This window comes from Camelus dromedarius, chromosome 2 (assembly GCF_036321535.1).
Source record: "Camelus dromedarius isolate mCamDro1 chromosome 2, mCamDro1.pat, whole genome shotgun sequence".
Classification (NCBI taxonomy): domain Eukaryota; kingdom Metazoa; phylum Chordata; class Mammalia; order Artiodactyla; family Camelidae; genus Camelus; species Camelus dromedarius.
In genome coordinates, this window is record NC_087437.1 from 81,236,634 (window position 1) to 81,258,525 (window position 21,892).

The 21,892-nt window shown below is 40.1% G+C and overlaps 1 protein-coding gene across 28 annotated transcripts in view; it reads left to right on the forward strand.

Annotated features, from left to right (window-relative positions):
- Window positions 1-21,892, forward strand: part of ABI3BP (ABI family member 3 binding protein) — a 241,219-nt gene that overhangs the window by 141,453 nt on the left and 77,874 nt on the right. For 19 of the 28 annotated variants that reach the window (XM_064495880.1, XM_064495924.1, XM_064495926.1 and 16 more), the window contains 15 exons: window positions 339-413; window positions 1,085-1,132; window positions 2,611-2,670; window positions 3,466-3,564; window positions 5,746-5,838; window positions 6,797-6,856; window positions 8,901-8,960; window positions 10,175-10,264; window positions 11,235-11,294; window positions 13,665-13,754; window positions 14,713-14,772; window positions 15,864-15,923; window positions 17,133-17,222; window positions 18,193-18,252; window positions 19,362-19,421. In XM_064495880.1, coding sequence (XP_064351950.1) covers window positions 339-413; window positions 1,085-1,132; window positions 2,611-2,670; window positions 3,466-3,564; window positions 5,746-5,838; window positions 6,797-6,856; window positions 8,901-8,960; window positions 10,175-10,264; window positions 11,235-11,294; window positions 13,665-13,754; window positions 14,713-14,772; window positions 15,864-15,923; window positions 17,133-17,222; window positions 18,193-18,252; window positions 19,362-19,421 — 1,065 coding nt within the window. Of the gene's footprint in view, window positions 1-338; window positions 414-1,084; window positions 1,133-2,610; window positions 2,671-3,465; window positions 3,565-5,745; window positions 5,839-6,796; window positions 6,857-7,676; window positions 7,761-8,900; window positions 8,961-10,174; window positions 10,265-11,234; window positions 11,295-13,664; window positions 13,755-14,712; window positions 14,773-15,863; window positions 15,924-17,132; window positions 17,223-18,192; window positions 18,253-19,361; window positions 19,422-21,892 lie in introns of all 28 variants that reach the window. The other 9 variants (XM_064495897.1, XM_064495975.1, XM_064495971.1 and 6 more) reach the window with 8 other exon arrangements.

The following is a 21,892-nucleotide window of genomic DNA, read 5'->3' on the forward strand; positions in this document are numbered from 1 at the left end:
CAGTAGAAATGGACACGCTTCCCACCCTTCCCACATTCTAGGAATTAATTTTGTTGTGTATTCACTGAATTTATATAGTATCTTTACTCAAGCTACGTGCGCTTAATCATGACAGCTATAGCCGTGACCATAATGCTCACTTTAATACCTTTTTCTTTGGCGTCAAAACCATTCAAAAGACCTAAAACCATATGCAGACCCGATGCACCTCAAATCCAGCCCAGTAATCACCACTTTCAGTGCCTTGATCCATGACTGGGAAAATGGTGTGTATGTAACGTTAATCTTGGCGTTCACAGCTCTGCTTTGATACTAATTACAGCACCTTTTTTCTTCAGATTCAAAACCACCAGAGCAATTACCTCCTATACCCCAAACCACAGCAAAACCAGATATACCACCATCTAAATCCGGTAAACATAATTTCCCGTGCTTTTGTTTAAGAAGCTTTTCCTTTGGGGATGTTGCTGAAAATGCTTACAATTAGTCATATCATATAAAGCATAGAAACTCAAATACTGTGATTTTGCTCACTGTCTTCTCAAGGTAGCCACACTGATGTTTTAAGTGTTAAATCAGCAAATCAATGTGTGGGAATGAGTAAATTTTACGTCTGACTGTCTGATGGATTCCATTTTCTTAAAGCATTTTTAGGCTTTGTTTTCTGAATTCAGGTTTGTAGTGAACAGAAGCCTGGTTTTTCTGTATCTGGAGCATTTTTGAAAGTGACTTTAGTGGCCACCACTAGGCAACGCTAGGGAGGGTGACACTGGGTTCTTCCTTTCTAGGAACATGGAGATTGGCTTTCTCTAAAATACTTTTTGGCATTTTCTACCAAATAAGAAGATATTTATATAACAGTTCTGAAAATTCAGTTGTTTTTCAATTGAACTTTTGTCCTAAGATTCTTTAATAAAATTCTAATTTACTGAGAGAGGATCTCTCATAATAAATAAGCCTATCGAGAAGGCAGTTTATAGCAACTTGGAATAAACCAGGTTCTGTACCCCGTGACTTAATCATACCTGTAGGTTGAGGCTTCCTTACCTGGATTACTCATACCTGTTTCTTTTTTATGACGCAGTCTTTGAGGATATTACCTTTGAGACGGAAGCTCCCTCCACAACCATAGGTAACGCTGGATGTCTTCCTTCTTGGTCCATGTTTCTCTGAGCTTGCCTCTCTCATCCCTGTCATTGTCTTTATTCTCTTGTGTAAATAATTGTGGTTCATCACCTTTTTCATTTCTTTCCCAAAATTGTTTAATATTTTCAACAGGGACCTTCTTAATATCGTTGGGCAGTCTTACACCTGCTGCTCCGCTTATAACCCCTGAGGGTCGTTCTTTCTTGGATCACCTTAGGAGGTGGCCAGATGACCTGCAGCCCTCGATGCTGTCAACAGTCACAAGTGCTCTTTCCATCCATCCTTCAAACCAGGACATTTAAAATCTCTGCTTTTATGTGTATATAATTTATGACGTGGGAAGGGAACAACGAGACAGCTGGTTGGGGCTTGAGAAAATACGTAATTGTCTCCTCACAAAAGTCCTTTCTTCCTTGACTCTATACTGTTTGAACGCACTGGACCTTTCTGTTGACAAATTCGTCTTGTGGTGTTGAGTTCCAAACAAAATAGGATCCCCTTTTTTGTTTGAAGGCAGTCAGCTTTGAATATTGCTTTTGTCCTGTTGTCCTCACTTTCCATCTCTTCTGGATGCCATGTTTTCCATTAGTTCAGAAGATGCTCTCAGATGTGGCTTAAACCAACTTGGTGCTGTGTTATCTTGGCGAGTCAGCAAAAGGCAGCCTCCATATAAATGCTGACAGAGTTTTTGGTGATAAGATATTTTAATGTTACATTTAATTTTCTGGAGTTAATGAAAAATAGAGACACTAATTTAAAACCAAGGAGTCATAAATCTTAATTTCATATCTATGTATAATTCAGTTATTTCAGCATATTATAGAATTACAGGAATCCTGCTTATCCAGACAAAAAGTTGAATTACTAACTTTTTCACTTTTTTCTTAATCATCCTTGTTCCTCAATTGAGTAGCTATCTCCTAAGTCCATCTGAAATAAATGAATAAATAAGGACAAATTGTAAGAAAGAGTATCACATTCTTTTGTGGAAAAAGTTTTTATTTTTCATAATGGTTACAAATCTCCAATAAACGGACTGATTAAAAATATTTTTAAAAATTCTCAACACTACCACCATTCTCAAAAAAATACTAAAAATAGTGGTGAAAGCTTTTCAAATACTAAAAGAAGTTTTCATAATAATTTTTCAGAGTAATTTAAAAACCATATCAAATGAGATTTTTTTGGAGCCATGTTTCGAATATAGATGCAAGCAGTTAATTAAACACCCAAAAAAGCACATTTCATTGGCTTCACGGGGATGCAAAGTGCAAGGGGCACGGCTATTTTGTGAGACAAATGGGTATCGGAGTACAGCCAGTTATTAGAGAACAAATACTATTTTTCCTGAGTTCATAAATTTTTTTAAACATTACAGGATTAAAAAGATTCATTTTCAAGACAATTTTCTTCTTTTCCTACGTTTCTTAAATCTGCATTGTTTATTGTATTGCTTTTGGTCAGTTCCTGCCACAGACATTGAACCTGTAACTCTGAGAACCGAAGCTCCTCAGACAACATTAGGTAATGACCTTTTATGTCTTTAACCCAGAGCCTTTTCTTCTCATTGTCTAGTCTTCTCCAGGAGTATCGTGACCAAAGGGTTTCTCTTTGATGGATTTTTTTCATCATCCTCTTTTGTCACTCAACTATAGTCTTCATTTTAATGCACTGAAGATGTTTAAAATAAGTCACTTGGTTAGAATATAAGCCTGTATGAAGCTAGTGCAGAGTATGTCACCCATATTATCCAATTTTATTAATGCTTTACAGAGCCTATGATTCTGCTGAATTTCAAATACAGTTAGGAGTGTCTGCCCTATAAACACTAGGTATAATTCTGTGGCCATCAACAGAGAGTTGTTTTAAGATTTGCTAGGCATTTTTATTGTCTACCAGTGATTTTAAAAAATGAGATATGCTTATTCCAATCATGTTTAATGGGATGTCTGCCTAAGCCAAGTGATTTCTAAATACAATTTCCCGAACACAGGTGAGCCTGGGACCCTCTCTAACGTGATAGGGACATGCTGTGCTTCTGACTTCCCTTGGGTCTAGGTCCTCTTTGAAAATCTGACACTAGCAATAATAGTAAAGTTTTCAGATAATTAATACAATGCTGTATGTTTTTTCTCAAAAGAACTTTTGATAGACACCTTCACAATTTTTTGCATATAGATGACAAAAAAATCCCAAACCAAAGGGATAAATTTCTCAAGACTTAAGAAAAACTAGCAAAATTTTAGAAAACCTAGAGCCATGTATAATCCTTTTTTTCTGGAGTCATAAGATGACCATTAACCAGTTTCCTTTCTTCAGCTCCAAAAACATCACAAAGAACAAGACCCCATCGTCCAGGACGTCCACGTCCTAAATATAAAACCACACCGAGTCCAGAGACACCTCAGACCAAACTAGGTAAATATGTGGTGGCTGGTGCCTGTGGAACCCTGGTGGATGTGACACTGGGGTGGCAGTGTAACTCGACACCTAATCACCCTGTGACCCCTCAGGGTGAGGGCTCAGGCGGCAAGTGCTGTAGTCAATACATGTCACTTCCTCATGCTGTTTGGTAGCTTCTTGGTATCTGCGTATTTTATTTGCTTCTCTGACCCGTCAGTTTTCTCTTTGATTCTGACTCAGCAAAACTTACCTAGTTAAGTATCTAGCCTATTTAGTTCACTTAGTCTCACCTTTAATTATGTGCCGCACTAGCCTCGGTGAGGAATAGTTTAGAAATAACAAGTGCCTTCACTTCCTTGAGGAAGGAAGCTGCTCTTGTGTGAAACTGCTCCTAAATGGATATGAAGGAATATGCGCAAAAGCAACGTATTTATTGAGTTTCACCAGCTGTTAGCCAAATAGTTAATTCTTAGAGAAGTGAAGGATCCCTGGGCTAATAAGTGGAACGTGGACCTTGAAATGTGTGTCTGTAAATTTTGTTGGAGGGGTGAGCAGGAATAACCAGAAGCAGGAAGGTGCCAGATGTGTGGGTGACAGCAAAACAGATATCACTTAGAAGTGGAACCTGAATGTCAGAAAGGAGAAAGGCAGTGTTCACTTGGCTGGCACTCAGACATTTTGGTTAGTGATGCTACTTTTAGATGAGTCCGCAAAGAGGACCTTGAATGCATGACTTCAGTGATTGGATTTGAGCCAGTTGGCTACAGCATACTCTATCCTCCCTGGGTCAGCCCTTTTCAGTCCTGAAAACAGAGAAATGCACTGACAAGGTTTGCAGACTGAATGATCCACTGTATCCTGCTCTGTTCTGTGCCGTTGTTTTGACAGAGGTCTTAGTCTTTTTCCAAAGTGGACTCTCAACAAAGAAGTGCATTGTCTATTTTGGTTATTCATTACAGTATCTGCTTAAATGTATCAACAATTGCATCTATCATGACTTACGGCTTTGTTACCTAGCATATAGGGTCTTAGATTATACTTTGACATTCTTTTCCATAATTGTTAACCATAGTGTTATTAGACAGATGCCTAAAGATTTTTCTAAGCAGAGTCTTCTATTGTATTATCAGATAATATAAAAAAGCAACACTTGTAGATAATCATGTGGTGATACTAAGGACCTAACCATTTCATAAGAACAAATATCTCTGTACCCTCACCTTGGAACTTTAAAATTTTTGCTTTCTGGCTATAGAACCAATGCTACCCTGTAAAGATCATTTTCAAGGGAGTTGGGTGACTTTCCTTATGTGTTTAACATTTCTTTTCTTAATTGCTTTTAAACATTTCTTGCCACAGGCTTTGAACCTATTAGTCCTTAGACATCTTTAGGTAATGATCCTTTATGTCCTTCAGCAGGTGCTCTTGTGTATTTATTGTCAGACTTACCTGTGGTACCACCGAGATGATGCCGTAATTTGATGTCATCCTGTTGCTGTATTCATCTTAAAATATAAAAGGCTTTCTTTCTAATGTTAATGTCTATGGACTAAATTCAAGACAGCTATCTGCTCCATCTCCCCGCTTGTAATTGCGTCATGTCAATCTGAGTTTCTGTTTAAAGAACGCTGTTTGCTAGAGCTGAGGTCCAAATGTAATTCTCCGTAAATCCCTAGACCACCAATGCAGTATCAGTTATGATACCATGGAGTTTCTCCAGGCATCTTTCTCTCTAGATTTTAAGTACTGCATAATTTTTTTTAATGTACGTGATGTTTCATCAAATTTTATGTACTTATTCTAATAAATTACCAAGTAGAACACTTGCCCAATCTAAGTTATTTTAAATTATAAGGGAATAATCTAAGATGCTGTGAATTTCTCTCATACCATCATAGTTTGGCAGTAATCTGTATGCAGGGACACTTGCAAGAAACTGATAATTTCTCATCTTCGTTTCTTAAACATAACTGTAATGTAATTTTTAATCTCTAGAGCATTCTCAGTTAGAAAAGAAAACCTATTAATATATTAGAGGGGAAAATTTCAAACTGAAGTAACAAAATTGTCTCCACTCCAAGGAATTCTGGCAGGTTTTAGAAGCTTAGCGCCATATTATATCATCCTGAACATATATAATATTCAGAGTTAATGGAGCCATCAGCACTGTATTAATTGTAAATTTTCTTCCTTCAGCGCCAACAACAACAACAACAACAAAGAGACCCCGTCGTCCACGTCCCAAAGCTAAAACCACACCCCGTCCAGAAGCAGCTCAGACCAAACTGGGTAAATATGTGGCTTTGGGGTTAAGGAATCCAAGCCTCTACCCTAGTTGGGACCCTAAATTCTATGCATAAAATTAGTACACGCCTTATATATTCTTAATGGTAAAAGCTACTCTTACTATTAAACTCTTCTATATCCACATAACCATATTAGCAGCTAGGAGACAGAGGTAGGAATTATCTTTTCTTTCCCTATCATTTTGTACTATAGTTGTAAACAAAAGGTTTTCCTGTGTAAACAGGTGGAAAATAGCATAAGGCAGCATGTTGATACAAATGTAAGATGATTTTTCAAATAGTCCAAATGCTTATGCTAGACATATAGTAAGTATTTGGAGCAGGAAAAGATCAAGGATAATTAGGGGAAAAAATTAGTACAGAATTTGGATGAGTGGAAGGATGAGGCAACAAGACTCATAATAAACAGGGAATGTGCTGAAGGAAGCCGGCGTCCCAGACAGAGGATGACTTGTTGATACACATCTGCTGAATGGGCCCTTCGGATGAATTAAAAGGGGCTGGGATATCTACTCAAGAGCTCAAGTGTGATCCAGTGGGCTTCAGTGATCCTTACTTCTAGCCAGGCCCCTGCTTTTGCTCTGCTTAGCACTGGAGATGCCGAGTCCACTGTGATACCACAATCTGAGAGGTTGTTTCTCACCTTAATGTATTAAATGCCACTGTTTTCACTAAGGACTTAGTCACCTAGTGAGTAGAGTATGGGCTTCTTTTCAGCTCTGTTCTATGTGTGGAGGACAGAACCCAGGATAACCCCCTCGTCCCCATCACCACCCCCTTCCCCAGAGTTCCTGCCTCTTGGTGTTACAGCTTTTGTGTGTCATCCATCCTCCCCCTCCCCCTTCTCCCTTAGAAGCATTATTGTTACCGGTAGGATGACTTTGCTGACATTTCATGCATTCACAAAAATCTCTTTGATTTCTTTAATTACTTTTGATCAGTTCCTGCCACAATCCGTGAACCAGGTATTCTTAGGACCGAGGCTCCTGGGACGACAGTAGGTAAATGACACATTATGTCCGTCAGCATCTGCTTCTGCTCATTTCAGACCCATTTCATCATTTCATCACCATCATAACCTCATCTTCTCCTGCTTCACAAGACTCATATGTCATCCTCTATTGTCATTTATTTACCTCTTAATGTATTGAAAAGTGTTAAAGAAAAAAACTCATTGGTTTTTAAGAGAGTCAAGTAGGAACTTAGTTGAGAATATTTATCTGCAAGGCGATGCATTTAAATTTGTAGCCACTCACCCCCAGCTAACCTTTTAATCACATTCTGTGTTACTGAGTTTCAGACATAGGCAGTGGAGGCTCGGGGTGGGGTGTGTGTCCTTGACCTGAGCTGAATACACTGTCACAGCTGTTATAGTGGGACGTGACACCTGTGCAGGTCTCGATTCCTACCTGTTCACTACCTGCATTGTCTTTATTTTGCCATTTTAAGTCCTGATACAGTCTTTTTTCAGTAAGGAGTGAAGTAGAAAATATGCCCAGGGCTAGGAAATGGAAATAAAAGCACCATCATTTGTGTAAAGTCACCCTATGCTTTCCTTACCATCAACACAGTTAAGTGGATTTTTGTAACCTTTTTTCCTTTCAGAAATCTCAGTAAGGATTTCCTTAGTCCATGTTTCTGTGGGATTTCTGCTTTTCAGAGTAATACAAATGGTACAAAGAGGCAAAATCAAAAGAGGGGGAAATATTTCAAATTCAAAACAAAAATGTCCTGAATCTCAAGAAATGATAACAAGTATAGTCCTTTCCACAGCTTCTGGGACTAAAATCTCACTATTAACCTGAAGTTTTCTTCCTTTATCTCCCAAAGTGCCTCGTCAACCTCTTCATCCACGTCCCAAATCTAAACCCACACTGAGTCCTAAAGCACCTCAGGCAGAACTGGGTAACTTTGTAGATCCTGGGGAAGGAATCCTGAGCCCATCCCAGTGGGGTCCAGAGACGGGGAAGGGGCAAGTCAGGGTCAGCGGCCACTTTCCCTCTGGAGTAGCGACCGGAGCCCAGTCTGAGTCTCAGGTGGTAGCCCAGCTCCTTCCGCGTGTGACTTGCAGTCCCCTCTCTCAGTGTCTGCTTCACTGGCTTCTCCTTCAGTTGCATTCATGCTTTAAATATGGAATGTGTGTGGTGGACTGAAACAGCTACAGAGGAAACCTGTGTTTGGGCAAATTGGAGGTTGTTCTTGGTATCTGTAAAAGTTGTGTAAGTCATGGTACAGCCCTAGGGCAGGAGTTGGCAAGTATTGTCTACAAAGGGCAACGTCGTCAATACTGGGGGCTTTGTGGCCCAGACAGTCTCTCAACACATTTTTCTCTCATTTCCCTTTGTTTTTAGAATGAACACTTAAAAATGTAAATGGGAAATATGTGAACAAACTATGGGCAAGATTTTGCCTCTGAGCCATAGTTTGTCAACCCCTGGGTTGAAGAAATAATGAGCGTGGGCCAGCATAGTTAGGAAAGACTTGAGCACGAAATCACTATAGGTTTGTTTGACTGCAGGATAGGGGATGAAGAAGGTCTGAAAGACAAGAAGTGGCAGGAGACTAGTGAGGGCAGACAGAGTCTTCTCTGACCGATAAACGATCTCGGGCTTCTACATGCTCATCAGAACATTGAAGCTCCTGTAGCTGACTGGGCTCACAGGACTAGTTGAAAAGGAATTTTTCCTGTTGGACTTAGGACTTTGACTTTCATAGGAGAATCATCAGTATCCATAGCCGGTAGGCTTTCCCTGGTGGAGGGACAGAAGGATACGGACCAAATGGCTGCCTCTCTTAAGGACCCTAGTTGGGCTAAGTTCATGGTCTCTTTCCAAAGAGGAGTATTTGGCAAGATGGGTACATCTACTTTGGTCCATTACTTAGACGAGGACCATCACAGAATGTGAACTTCCGGGGCCCTTCTCAGGGACAGTTATCTGAGTACGAAGACAACCCCTCCTAGGGGATAAATGATACCTGAGTGCAAATAAACCGGGTCCCTCTGAGACTGTATAAATGTTTAACATTTCTTTTCTTTTTGGTTAGTTCTAGCTACAGTCTTTGAACCAGTTACTCCTATAAAAGAGGCCCCAGCGACAGCATTTGGTAATGCCGCTTTCTGGTTTCAGCAAGTGCTTTTTCTGCTCGTTGCCAAACTTCTGCTCTTTCCACTCCATTGCTGTTCAGTTATGTTCTTTTTCTTGTGAGTCAAACATGCATTAAAAAAAAGTTACCTCTAGTACTAAAGAGAGCCATACCTGGATCTAGCAAGGGATATTTTCCTCACCTTTAAATTGCTTAAAAATTTTCACTGCCACTTACTATTTTTAGCTAAAGCAGAGGTTTGTGTTAAGGTAAATTTTATCTGTTTAGGAGAACTCTGATCCTGACCTGTGCTAATCAGCCCATGACAGGGAAGTTGCTGTATACATCCTTTGTACACCAGCCTCTTTTTTTATGTGCCTGTTTTTGTTGTTGTTGTTTAAACATTTGGGTAGTATGTTTTCAGTGAATTGTCTAACAGATAATATGATCAAGTCTAATAAGTTTACATAGTAGCTCCTCCCTTAAGGTGAATCTAACTGCCCTTACCCTCCACCATAGTTTAGATGGTTCTTAACCTTTTTAATGCAGTCAGAGACATCTAGAATGTGATAAAAACACCAATTCTGACTTTCTGAATTAACTTCATTTTATATGTCAACTTTGTCCCCAAAATACTTTCAATATGAAAGGAAGATACAGCAGCAGGGTAGGGGCAAACTTTTCAGACTAGGAACTTACATTTCCTGAAGCAGACTGAAATCTACCAAGCTTTGGAGAACTTAAAGATTTTTTTTTAAAAAACCTAATATTTGAAGAAGCATAAGCTTTAAGGAACTAAACTTTATCGTCGCTACTTCCAAAAACTTCCCAATGGACGTATAATTCACAACACAAACCTAAAACCACCACAAGTCCAGGTGTAGCTGGGACCACACCAGACCAAAGCAGGGTCCTTGGTTTGAGAAGCCTGGTAGCCTGTCACTGGCTGAAAATGTACCACCATACACCCCCAGGGAGCAACTGTAAAGAAATTTGTGGCTTCACAATCATCTTAAACGTAACTTTAATGTAACTCTTAATGTCTAAAGTATTCTTAATTATAAAGGAACACCTTTCAATCTGTTAAAGAGGAACATATCAAACTGAAGTAACAAAGCTGTCTCCACTCAAAGAAACTCCGGCCAGTTTTAGAAAGCTTAGAGCCATGTTACATCATTCTATTCAAGTTAATGGAGCCATCAGCACCATATTAATCCTAAATTTTCTTCCTTCAGCGCCAACAACAACAACAACAAAGAGACCCCGTCGTCCACGTCCCAAAACTAAAACCACACCCCATCCAGAAGTACCTCAGACCAAACTGGGTAAATATGTGGTTTCTGGGTTAAGGAATCCAAGCCTCTACCTCAGTTGGGACCCTAAATTCTAAGCACATAATTGATACCGGTCTTTATACTATACATTCTTAATGGTAAAACGTACTCTTACTATTAAACCCTTCTATATCCACATAACCATATAGGCAGCTGGGAGACACATCAAAAGTAGGCATTATGTTTTCTTTCCCTATCATTTTGTGCTATAGTTGTAAACAAAAGCTGTATCTTTTGTAAACAGGTAGAAAATAGCATAAGGCAGCATGTTGATACAAATGTAAGATAATGTCTCAAATAGTCCAAATCTTATGCTAGAAGTAGAATAAGTACTTGGAGAGGGAAAAGATCCAGGATAATTAGGAGAAATTAGTACAGAATTTGGATGAGTGGAAGGATGAGGCAACAAGACTCAATAAACAGGGAATGTGCTGAAGGAAGCCGGCGTCCCAGACAGAGGATGACTTGTTGATGTGCGCCTGTTGGTAAGGCCTGTAGGGTGAATTAAAGGGGGCTGGGATGTCTACTCAAGAGCTCAAGTGAGATCCAGTGGGCTTCAGTGATCCTTACTTCTAGCCAGGCCCATGCTTTTGCTCTGCTTAGCACTGGAGATGCCGAGTCCACTGTGATACCACAATCTGAGAGGTTGTTTCTCACCTTAATGTATTAAATGCCACTGTTTTCACTAAGGACTTAGTCACCTAGTGAGTAGAGTATGGGCTTCTTTTCAGCTCTGTTCTATGTGTGGAGGACAGACCCCAGAATAACCCCCTCGTCCCCATCACCACCCCTTCCCCCCCCTCCAGAGTTCCTGCCTCTTGGTGTTACAGCTTTTGTGTGTCATCCATCCTCCCCCTCCCCCTTCTCCCTTAGAAGCATTATTGTTACCGGTAGGATGACTTTGCTGACATTTCATGCATTCACAAAAATCTCTTTGATTTCTTTAATCACTTTTGATCAGTTCCTGCCACAGTCCCTGAACCAAGTATTCTTAGGACCGAGGCTCCTGGGACGACAGTAGGTAAATGACACATTATGTCCGTCAGCATCTGCTTCTGCTCATTTCAGACCCATTTCATCACTGTCATAACCTCATCTTCTCCTGCTTCATGAGAATCTTGTGAACTTGTCAATTGTCACTTATTTACCTCTCAATGTATTGAAAAGTGTTAAAAAAACAACTCATTTGTTTTTAAGAGAGTCAAGTAGGAACTTAGTTGAGAATATGTATCTGCAGGGTGATGCATTTGTGGTGTATAACTCATGGTACAGCCCTAGGGCAGGAGTTGGCAAGTATTGTCTGTACAGGGCAAGACAGTCAATATTGGGGGCTTTGTGGCCCAAAATGTCTCTGATGCACATTTTTTTCTTTTGGTTTTTCTTTTTAACAACCACTTAGAAATGGAAATGGGCTGTATGAAAACAAGCCATGGACAAGATTTGGCCTCAGGGCCAGAGTCTGTCAATGTTTGGTTTAAGGAAACAGTCAGGGTTGGCCAGAAGAGTTAGGAAGGACTTGAGCATTGAAATCACCATAGATTTGGTTGACTAGGAGATGGGGACTGAAGAAGGTCAGAAAGACAGTACATGAGAGGAGACCAGTGAGGGGAGACAGAGGTTTCTCTGACTGATAAAAGGCTCTGAGGCTTCTACATGCTCATCGAAACATTTTTACTGAAGCTCCTGCAGCTCAGGGTTCATAGGACTAGTTTAAAAGGAATTTTTCCTGTTGGACTTAGAACTTTGAGTTTTACATAAGAATCGTCAGTATCCACACCTGGTCGGCTTTTCCTTGGGGAGGAACAGGGGGATACGGCTGCGCCACAGACCGCATGGCTGCCCCTTATCTTGTTCAGTTGAGAACCCTAGTTGGGCCAAGTTCATGATCTCTTTCCAAAGATGAGTTTTTGGCAAGATGGGTAGGTCTACTTTGGTCCACTACTTAGACAAGCATCATCACAGAATGAAGAACTCCCGGGACACTTCCCAGGCACAGTTGTCTGAGTATAAAGACAACCCCTCCTAAGGAATAAATGGTACCTGAGTGCGGATAAACCACGTCCCTCTGAGACTGTATAAATGTGTAACACTTTATATTTTAATTATTATTATTATCAGTCAGTTTGCTACAGTCTTTAAACCAGTTACTCCTATAAAAGAGGCTCCAGCGACAGCATTTGGTAATGCCGCTTTCTGACCTTCCGCAAGTGCTTTTTCTGCTCTTTACCAAACTTCTGTTCTTGCCTCTCCATTGCAGTTCAGTTAAATTATCTTATGAGTTAAACATGCATAAAGCAAGTTACCTCTTGTTCTAAAGGGAGCCAGGCCCAGATATAGTTGGGGATACTTACGCCCTATTAAGTTATTTAAATTTTTTTTCATGCCACTTAATGTTCTTAGCTCAACCAGAATTCTCTTGTCAGGTAAATTTTATGTGTTTAGGAGAACCCTGATCCTGATCTGTGCCATCCAGCCTGTGACAGGGTACTTTTTACCCATCCATTGTACACCTGTCTTTTTTCTCTATCTGTTTTTTGTTGTTGTTGTTGTTAAGTTAAACATTTGGGTAATATGTTTTCAGTGAATTGTCTAAAAGACAATGTGATCAAGGCTAAGAAGTTTAAATAGTAAGCACCATCCTTAAGTTGAATCTGACTCCCCCTTACTGTCCACCTTAGTTTAGAAATGATTAACTTTTTAATGCAGTCAGAGACCTCTAGAGCATGATAAAAATGCCAATCTTGACTATCTGAATTAATAACTTCATTTTATATGTCAGCTTTGTCCCCACAATGCCTCAAAACCAAAGGAAGGTGTAATAGCACGGTAGGGGCAAACTTTTCAGTTGAGAAAGATACATTTTATGAAACAGAGGAAAATCTATCAAGCTTTGGAAAACTTAAAGTTTTTTTTAAAAACCTGTAGTTTGCGGAAGTGTAAGCTTTAAAGTAACTAGACTTTATCTTTTTCTACTTGCAAAAGCATCCCAGTGGACATATCATTCACAACACATACTTAAAACCACTCCATGTGCCGGTGTGGCTGAGATGCAACAGACCAAAGCAGGCTCCTGGGTTGAGAAGCCTGGTAGCCTGTCACTGGTTGAATATGTAACACCATACACCCCCAGGGAGCGAATGGTGAAGTGATTTTTGGCTTCACAGTGATCTTGAACTTTTTTTAATGTAATTTTTAATCTCTAGACAATTCCCAGTTATAAAAGAAAACCTATCAGAATACTAAAGAGGAAAAGTACAAACCCAAGAACCAAAGTTGTCTCCGATCAAGGAAACTCCGGCCAGTCTTAGAAAGCTTAGAGCCCAGTTACACCACTCGCTCAGAGTTAACGGAGCCGTCAGCACCATGTTAACCCTAAATTTTCTTCCTTCAGCGCCAACAACAACAACAACAAAGAGACCCCGTCGTCCACGTCCCAAAGCTAAAACCACACCCCGTCCAGAAGTACCTCACACCAAACTGGGTAAATATGTGGTTTCTGGGTTAAGGAATCCAAGCCTCTACCTTAGTTGGGACCCTAAATTCTAAGCACATAATTGGTACAGGTCTTTATGTTATATATCCCTTAATAGTAAAAGCCACTCTCATTAGTAAACCCTTCTGTATCCTCATAACCATATTAGCAGCTGTGAGATACATAGAAGTAGGCATTATGTTTTCTTTCCCTACCATTTCCTACTATAGTTGTAAACAAAAGCCTTTCTGGTATAAACGGGTAGAAAATAACATATGGCAGCACATTGATACAAATGTAAGATGATTTCTCAAGTAGTCCAAATGCTTATGCTAGAAGTGCAGTATTTGGAGCAGGAAAAGATCACAGATAATTAGGAAAAAATCAGTACAAAATCTGAATGAGTGGAGGGATGAGGGAACAGGGAATGTGCTGAAGGAAGCTGGTGTCCCAGACAGAGGGTGACTTGTTGATACACATCTATTGAATGGGCCTGTAGGGTGAATTAAAGGGGGCTGGGATGTCCACTTAAGAGCTCAAGTGTGATCCAGTGGGCGTCAGTGATCCTTACTTCTACCCAGTCCCCTGCTTTTTCTCTGCTTAGAACTGAAGATGCCTAGAATATGAAGAATGCCTAGAATATGATACCACAATATGAGATGATGTTTCTTACCTTAATATATTAAATGCCACTGTTTTCACTAAGGACTTAGTCTCTTAGTAGCGTCTAGGCTTCTTTTCAGCTCTGTTCTATGTGTGGAGGACAGAACCCAGGATAACCCCCTCGTCCCCATCACCACCCCCTTCCCCAGAGTTCCTGCCTCTTGGTGTTACAGCTTTTGTGTGTCATCCATCCTCCCCCTCCCCCTTCTCCCTTAGAAGCATTATTGTTACCGGTAGGATGACTTTGCTGACATTCCATGCATTCACAAAAATCTCTTTGATTTCTTTGATTACTTTTGATCAGTTCCTGCCACAATCCCTGAACCAGGTATTCTTAGGACCGAGGCTCCTGGGACGACAGTAGGTAATGACACAATATGTCTGTCAGCATCTGCTTCTGCTCATTTCAGACCCATTTCATCACCGTCATAACCTCATCTTCTGCTTCTTGAGAATCTTGTGTTCTTGTCAATTGTCACTTATTTACCTCTTAATGTATTGAAAAGTGTTAGAAAAAAAACTCATTGGTTTTTAAGAGAGTCAAGTAGGAACTTAGTTAAGAATATGTATCTGCAGGGTGATATATTTGTGGTGTATAACTCATGGTACAGCCCTAGGGCAGGAGTTGGCAAGTATTGTCTGTAAAGGGCAAGATAGTCAATATTGGGGATTTGAGGCCCAAATAGTCTCTGATGCATTTTTTCTCTTTTTTTTTTTTTTTAAACAACAAATTAAAGATAGAAATGGGCTGTATGAAAACAAGCCATGGGCAAGTTTTGGCCTCAGGGCCAGAGTCTGTCAATGTTTGGTTTAAAGAAACAGTCAGGGTTGGCCAGAAGAGTTAGGAACGACTTGAGCCATGAAGTCACTCTATATTTGGTAACCAGAGAATGAAGGATGAAATATATCAGAAAGACAGGACATGAGAGGAGACCAGTGAGGGGAGACAGAGGCTTCTCTGACTGATAAAGGCTCTCAGGTTTCTAAGTACTAATCAGAATATTTTATTGACACTCCTGCATCTCAGTGGGTTCATAGAACCAGTTGAAAAGTGAATTTTACTACTGGACTTAGAACTTTGGGTTTCACGTGAGCATCATCAGTATCCATACCCCATACGCTTTCCCTGGGGTAAGGCAGAGGGATACGGCTGCACCACAGAATGAATGGCTGCCCCTTATCGTCTTCTCTTAAGGACCCCAGATGGGCCAAGTTCATGATCTCTTTCCAAAGATGAGTTTTTGGCAAGATGGGTATGTCTACTTTGGCCCATTACTTAGACGGGGATCATCACAGAATGTGAACTTCTGGGGCACTTCTCAGGGACAGTTATCTGAGTACAAAGACAACCCTTCCTAAGGGATAAATTGGTACCCGAGAGCAGATACACCATGTCCCTCTGAGATTGTATAAATGTTTAACATTTCATTTTTTACTGTTGTTATTTTTGGTCAGTTCCAGCTACAGTCTTTGAACCAGTTACTCCTATAAAAGAGGCCCCAGCGACAGCATTTGGTAATGCCGCTTTCTGACCTTCCGCAAGTGCTTTTTCTGCTCGTTGCCAAACTTCTGCTCTTTCCACTGCATTGCTGTTCAGTTACGTTCTTTTTCTTGTGAGTTAAACATGCATAAAGTGAGATACCTATTGTTTTAAAAACTAGAAATCTATGCCTGGATCTATATTTACCCACCCTTTTAACCTATTTAAAAATTTTTCATGTCATTTAATGTTGTTAGCTCCACTAGAGTTTTCTGTTGAGGTAAATTTTATCTATTTAGGAGAACCCTGATCATGATCTGTGCTAACCAGCCCATGGCAGGGAAGTCTCTTTTCATATCCTTTGTATAGCTGCCTTTTTTTATCTGCCTCATTTTTTTGTTCTTTTGTTAATATTCAGGTGGTATGTTTTCAGTGAATTGTCTAACAGAGAATGTGATCAAGTCTAATAAGTTTACATAGTAGCTCCTCCCTTAAGGTGAATCTAACTGCCCTTACCCTCCACCATAGTTTAGATGGTTCTTAACCTTTTTAATGCAGTCAGAGACATCTAGAATGTGATAAAAACACCAATTCTGACTTTCTGAATTAACTTCATTTTATATGTCAACTTTGTCCCCAAAATACTTCCAATATGAAAGGAAGATACAGCAGCAGGGTAGGGGCAAACTTTTCAGACTAGGAACTTACATTTCCTGAAGCAGACTGAAATCTACCAAGCTTTGGAGAACTTAAAGATTTTTTTTTAAAAAACCTAATATTTGAAGAAGCATAAGCTTTAAGGAACTAAACTTTATCGTCGCTACTTCCAAAAACTTCCCAATGGACGTATAATTCACAACACAAACCTAAAACCACCACAAGTCCAGGTGTAGCTGGGACCACACCAGACCAAAGCAGGGTCCTTGGTTTGAGAAGCCTGATAGCCTGTCACTGGCTGAAAATGTACCACCATACACCCCCAGGGAGCAACTGTAAAGAAATTTGTGGCTTCACAATCATCTTAAACGTAACTTTAATGTAACTCTTAATGTCTAAAGTATTCTTAATTATAAAGGAACACCTTTCAATCTGTTAAAGAGGAACATATCAAACTGAAGTAACAAAGCTGTCTCCACTCAATGAAACTCCGGCCAGTTTTAGAAAGCTTAGAGCCATGTTACATCATTCTATTCAAGTTAATGGAGCCATCAGCACCATATTAATCCTAAATTTTCTTCCTTCAGCGCCAACAACAACAACAACAAAGAGACCCCGTCGTCCACGTCCCAAAACTAAAACCACACCCCATCCAGAAGTACCTCAGACCAAACTGGGTAAATATGTGGTTTCTGGGTTAAGGAATCCAAGCCTCTACCTCAGTTGGGACCCTAAATTCTAAGCACATAATTGATACCGGTCTTTATACTATACATTCTTAATGGTAAAACGTACTCTTACTATTAAACCCTTCTATATCCACATAACCATATAGGCAGCTGGGAGACACATCAAAAGTAGGCATTATGTTTTCTTTCCCTATCATTTTGTGCTATAGTTGTAAACAAAAGCTGTATCTTTTGTAAACAGGTAGAAAATAGCATAAGGCAGCATGTTGATACAAATGTAAGATAATGTCTCAAATAGTCCAAATCTTATGCTAGAAGTAGAATAAGTACTTGGAGAGGGAAAAGATCCAGGATAATTAGGAGAAATTAGTACAGAATTTGGATGAGTGGAAGGATGAGGCAACAAGACTCAATAAACAGGGAATGTGCTGAAGGAAGCCGGCGTCCCAGACAGAGGATGACTTGTTGATGTGCGCCTGTTGGTAAGGCCTGTAGGGTGAATTAAAGGGGGCTGGGATGTCTACTCAAGAGCTCAAGTGAGATCCAGTGGGCTTCAGTGATCCTTACTTCTAGCCAGGCCCATGCTTTTGCTCTGCTTAGCACTGGAGATGCCGAGTCCACTGTGATACCACAATCTGAGAGGTTGTTTCTCACCTTAATGTATTAAATGCCACTGTTTTCACTAAGGACTTAGTCACCTAGTGAGTAGAGTATGGGCTTCTTTTCAGCTCTGTTCTATGTGTGGAGGACAGACCCCAGAATAACCTCCTCGTCCCCATCACCACCCCTTCCCCCCCCTCCAGAGTTCCTGCCTCTTGGTGTTACAGCTTTTGTGTGTCATCCATCCTCCCCCTCCCCCTTCTCCCTTAGAAGCATTATTGTTACCGGTAGGATGACTTTGCTGACATTCCATGCATTCACAAAAATCTCTTTGATTTCTTTGATTACTTTTGATCAGTTCCTGCCACAATCCCTGAACCAGGTATTCTTAGGACCGAGGCTCCTGGGACGACAGTAGGTAAATGACACATTATGTCCGTCAGCATCTGCTTCTGCTCATTTCAGACCCATTTCATCATTTCATCACCATCATAAGCTCATCTTCTCCTGCTTCACAAGACTCTTGTGTTCTTGTCTATTGTCATTCTGTTACTGTTTAATATATTGAAGAGTAATAACAACTCATCGATTTTTAAGAGAGTCAAGTTGGAACTTAGTTAAAAATACTTATCTGCAGGGTGATGCATTTGTGGTGTATAACTCATGGTACAGCCCTAGGGCAGGAGTTGGCAAGTATTGTCTGTAAAGGGCAAGATAGTCAATACTGGGGATTTGTGACCCAAATAGTCTCTGACACATATTTTTCTCTTTTTTTTCTTTTCTTTTTTTTTTTTTTAACAATCACTTAAACATGGAAGGGAAGTGTGCTGTATGAAAACAAGGCAAGATTTGGCCTCAGGGCCATAGTTTGATTCGTGGTTTAAAGAAACAGTCCGGGTTGGCCAGAATAGTTTGGAAGGACTTGAGCATTGAAATCACTAAATTTGGTAACTAGAGGATGAAGGATGAGTAGTGTCAGAAAGACAGGACATTAGAGGAGACGGACCAGTGAAGGGAGACAGAATCTTCCCTGACCGATAAAAGCTACCAGGTTTATAAGTGCTGATCAGAATACTTTATTGAAGCCCCTACAGCTCAGAAGGTTCATAGGACCAGTTGAAAGTAATTTTTAATATTGATCTTAGAACTTTGGGTTTCACATGAGCATCATCAGTGTCCATACTGGGTACACTTTCCCTTGGGGAGGGACAGAGGCATACGGCTGCATCACAGAATGAATGGCTGCCCCTTGCCTTGTTCTCTTAAGGACCCCAGATGGGCCAAGTTCATGGTCTCTTTCCAAAGAGGAGTTTTTGGCAAGATGGGTAGGTCTACTTTGGTCCATTACTTAGATGAGCATCATCACAGAATGAAGAACTTCTAGGGCACTTCTCAGGGACAGTTATCTGAGTACATAGACAGCCCCTCCTAAGGGATAAATTGGTACCTGTGTGCAGATACACCATGTACCTCTGAGATTGTGTAAATGTTTAACATTCATTGTTTTTTTTTTTTTTTTTTGGTCAGTTCCGGCTACAGTCTTTGAACCAGTTACCCCTATAAAAGAGGCTCCAGCGACAGCATTTGGTAATGCTGCTTTCTGACCTTCAGCAAGTACTTTTTCTGCTCGTTGCCTAACCCTCTGCTCTTTCCACTCCACCGCTGTTCAGTTACATTATTGCAAGTTAAACATGCATAAACAGGTTACCTCTTATTCTAAAGGGAGCCAGCCCTGGAGCTAGTTTGGGATATTTACCCGCCTTGTGAATTTATTTAAATTTTTTTTCATGTTATTTAGTGCTCTGAGCTCAACCAGTGTTCTCTGTTAAGATAAATTTTATCTGTTTAGGAGAACCCTGATCCTGATCTGTGCTAACCAGTTTGTGACAGGGAAGTCTCTTCATATTCTTTGTACACCTGCCTTTTGTTTTTAATCTGCCTACTTTTTTGTTGTTTTGTCAACATTTGATAATACATTTATAGTGAATTTTCTAACAGATAATGTGATGAAGGCTAATAAGTTTTCATGGTAAGCCCCATTCTTAAGATGAATCTGATTCCCCTTTACCCTCCTCTATAGTTTAGAAATGATTCTTACCCTTTTAAATGCAGTCAGGGAACTCTAGGATGTGATAAAAATCATTCTTGGCTATCTGAATTAATAACTTCATTTTATATGTCAACTTTGTCCCCTAAATACCTTCAATAACAGAGGAAGATACAATAGCATGGTAGAGGCAAACTTGCAAACTATAAAGATACATTTCCTCAAACTAAGGAAAATTGATCAAGTTTTGGAGAACTTAAAGAAGATTTTTTTTGAAAAACCTATAATTTGCAGAAGCTTAAGCTTTAAAGTATCTAAGTTTATGTTCTACTTGCAAAAACATGCCAATGAACGTATCATTCACAACACAAAGTTAAAACCATACCAAGCCCACATCTAGCTGAGACCACACCAGACCAAAGGAGGGTTTTTGGTTTAAGGAGCCTGGTAGCCTGTCACTGGTTGAAAATGTACCACCACGTACCGCTAGTGAGGGAATCGTGAAATGATTTTTGGCTTCACAGGGAGTTCATGTTTGGAAGAGACATAATCTTCTCTCTGATTCTAGGTAGTGGGGGATGTGTTACACTTTTCAGTGTGCAGGATAGTTGAGCACAATTATTTTACTGCATGAAAAGCCTAGAGAATGAAAATACGGCAGGGTGTGTTTTCAAAAATCAAGGTTTTTCTTAGGTACCTAAACATTAAATGTTAGACTTGTTAAATCCTTTTTTTCAAATGGACAGTATTTAATATTTTACTTCTAACTCATGTGTAATCCAAAATGGGTGCCTGTAGTTCTTCCCTAATTGGTGATTGAGGGACCCCAAATTCTTCCATCTCATACCTCTATAGCAGGTCTTAAAGAAGTAAAGTCAATATGGATTTCAATACATCAGGGAAGGAGTTTGGGCCTTGAAATCATATCAGAATTTGCACAAGTGGAGAGGTGAGCATGAGCAAAGATGAAATAATAGGATGTATGTACATGCAGCCGGAGGTGGGCAGAGTTCCTGCTTCTTCTAAGTGCCAGGCAAAACATTTTTGTTGGGATGATGCATTTGAATGACAATGTGGGAAGTTGAATGAGATTGATGTTGTTCTTAATGAGCATCAGAAACCTCTTCTTCCCACACTTGGATAATGTTTGCTGCACTGAGAGTGGACACATGCTTCACTGGATGCCACAGGATGAGCGGCTGCCCCTTACTTAGTCTTCTTGTTTGGACAGAAGTCACAAGATCTTTCCAAAGCTGAATTTTCTCAGCAAGATTATCATAGCTATTTTTGGCTATTAGTGTAATGTCTGCTTGGTTCTTTGGGAACTTCTTCTGCAACCATTATTTGATATACATAGAAGATTTTTTAAATTCAGCATCCACAGAAGTATAGGTTAGTTTTTCATATGCTTCTTGAGGTTTGTTAGAAATGTATTTAAGCAAATACCTAAAATTATCCTAAAGTCTACCACAGTAGATTCAGATCATCAAGCACTAACTACAGGAACTGTTTTCCTCTTGTGCTGCTAAACAGAGACCAAAGGTAATTACTATCTCGTAAGATGAAGAAACCCCTTACTGAAGTTTGGGCAAGTGTGAGCAAAACAATTGATTTCTTTTTCTGTTAGTTTGCAAGAGCTGCCGTACCAAAATGTCATAGACTAGGGAGCTGAAACAGAAGAAATCTATTTCTCACAGCTCTGGAGGCTGGAAGATCAGGGTATTAGCAGGTTTAATTTCTCCTGAGGCCTCTCTCCTTGGCTTATAGGTGGCTACCATCTTACTGTGTCCTCCCCTGGCATTTTCTCTGCATATGCACATCCTGGGTGTCGCTCCCTCTTCTAAGGACATTAGTCCTGTTGGCTTAGGGCCCCACCTTTATGACCTCATTTAACCTTAACTGCATCTTCAGAGGCCCTATTTCCAAATATAGTCACCTTGGGAGTTAGGGCTTCAACATAGATTTTGGGAAGACACAACTCAGTCCCTAACACCTTTCATTCAAAAAAATT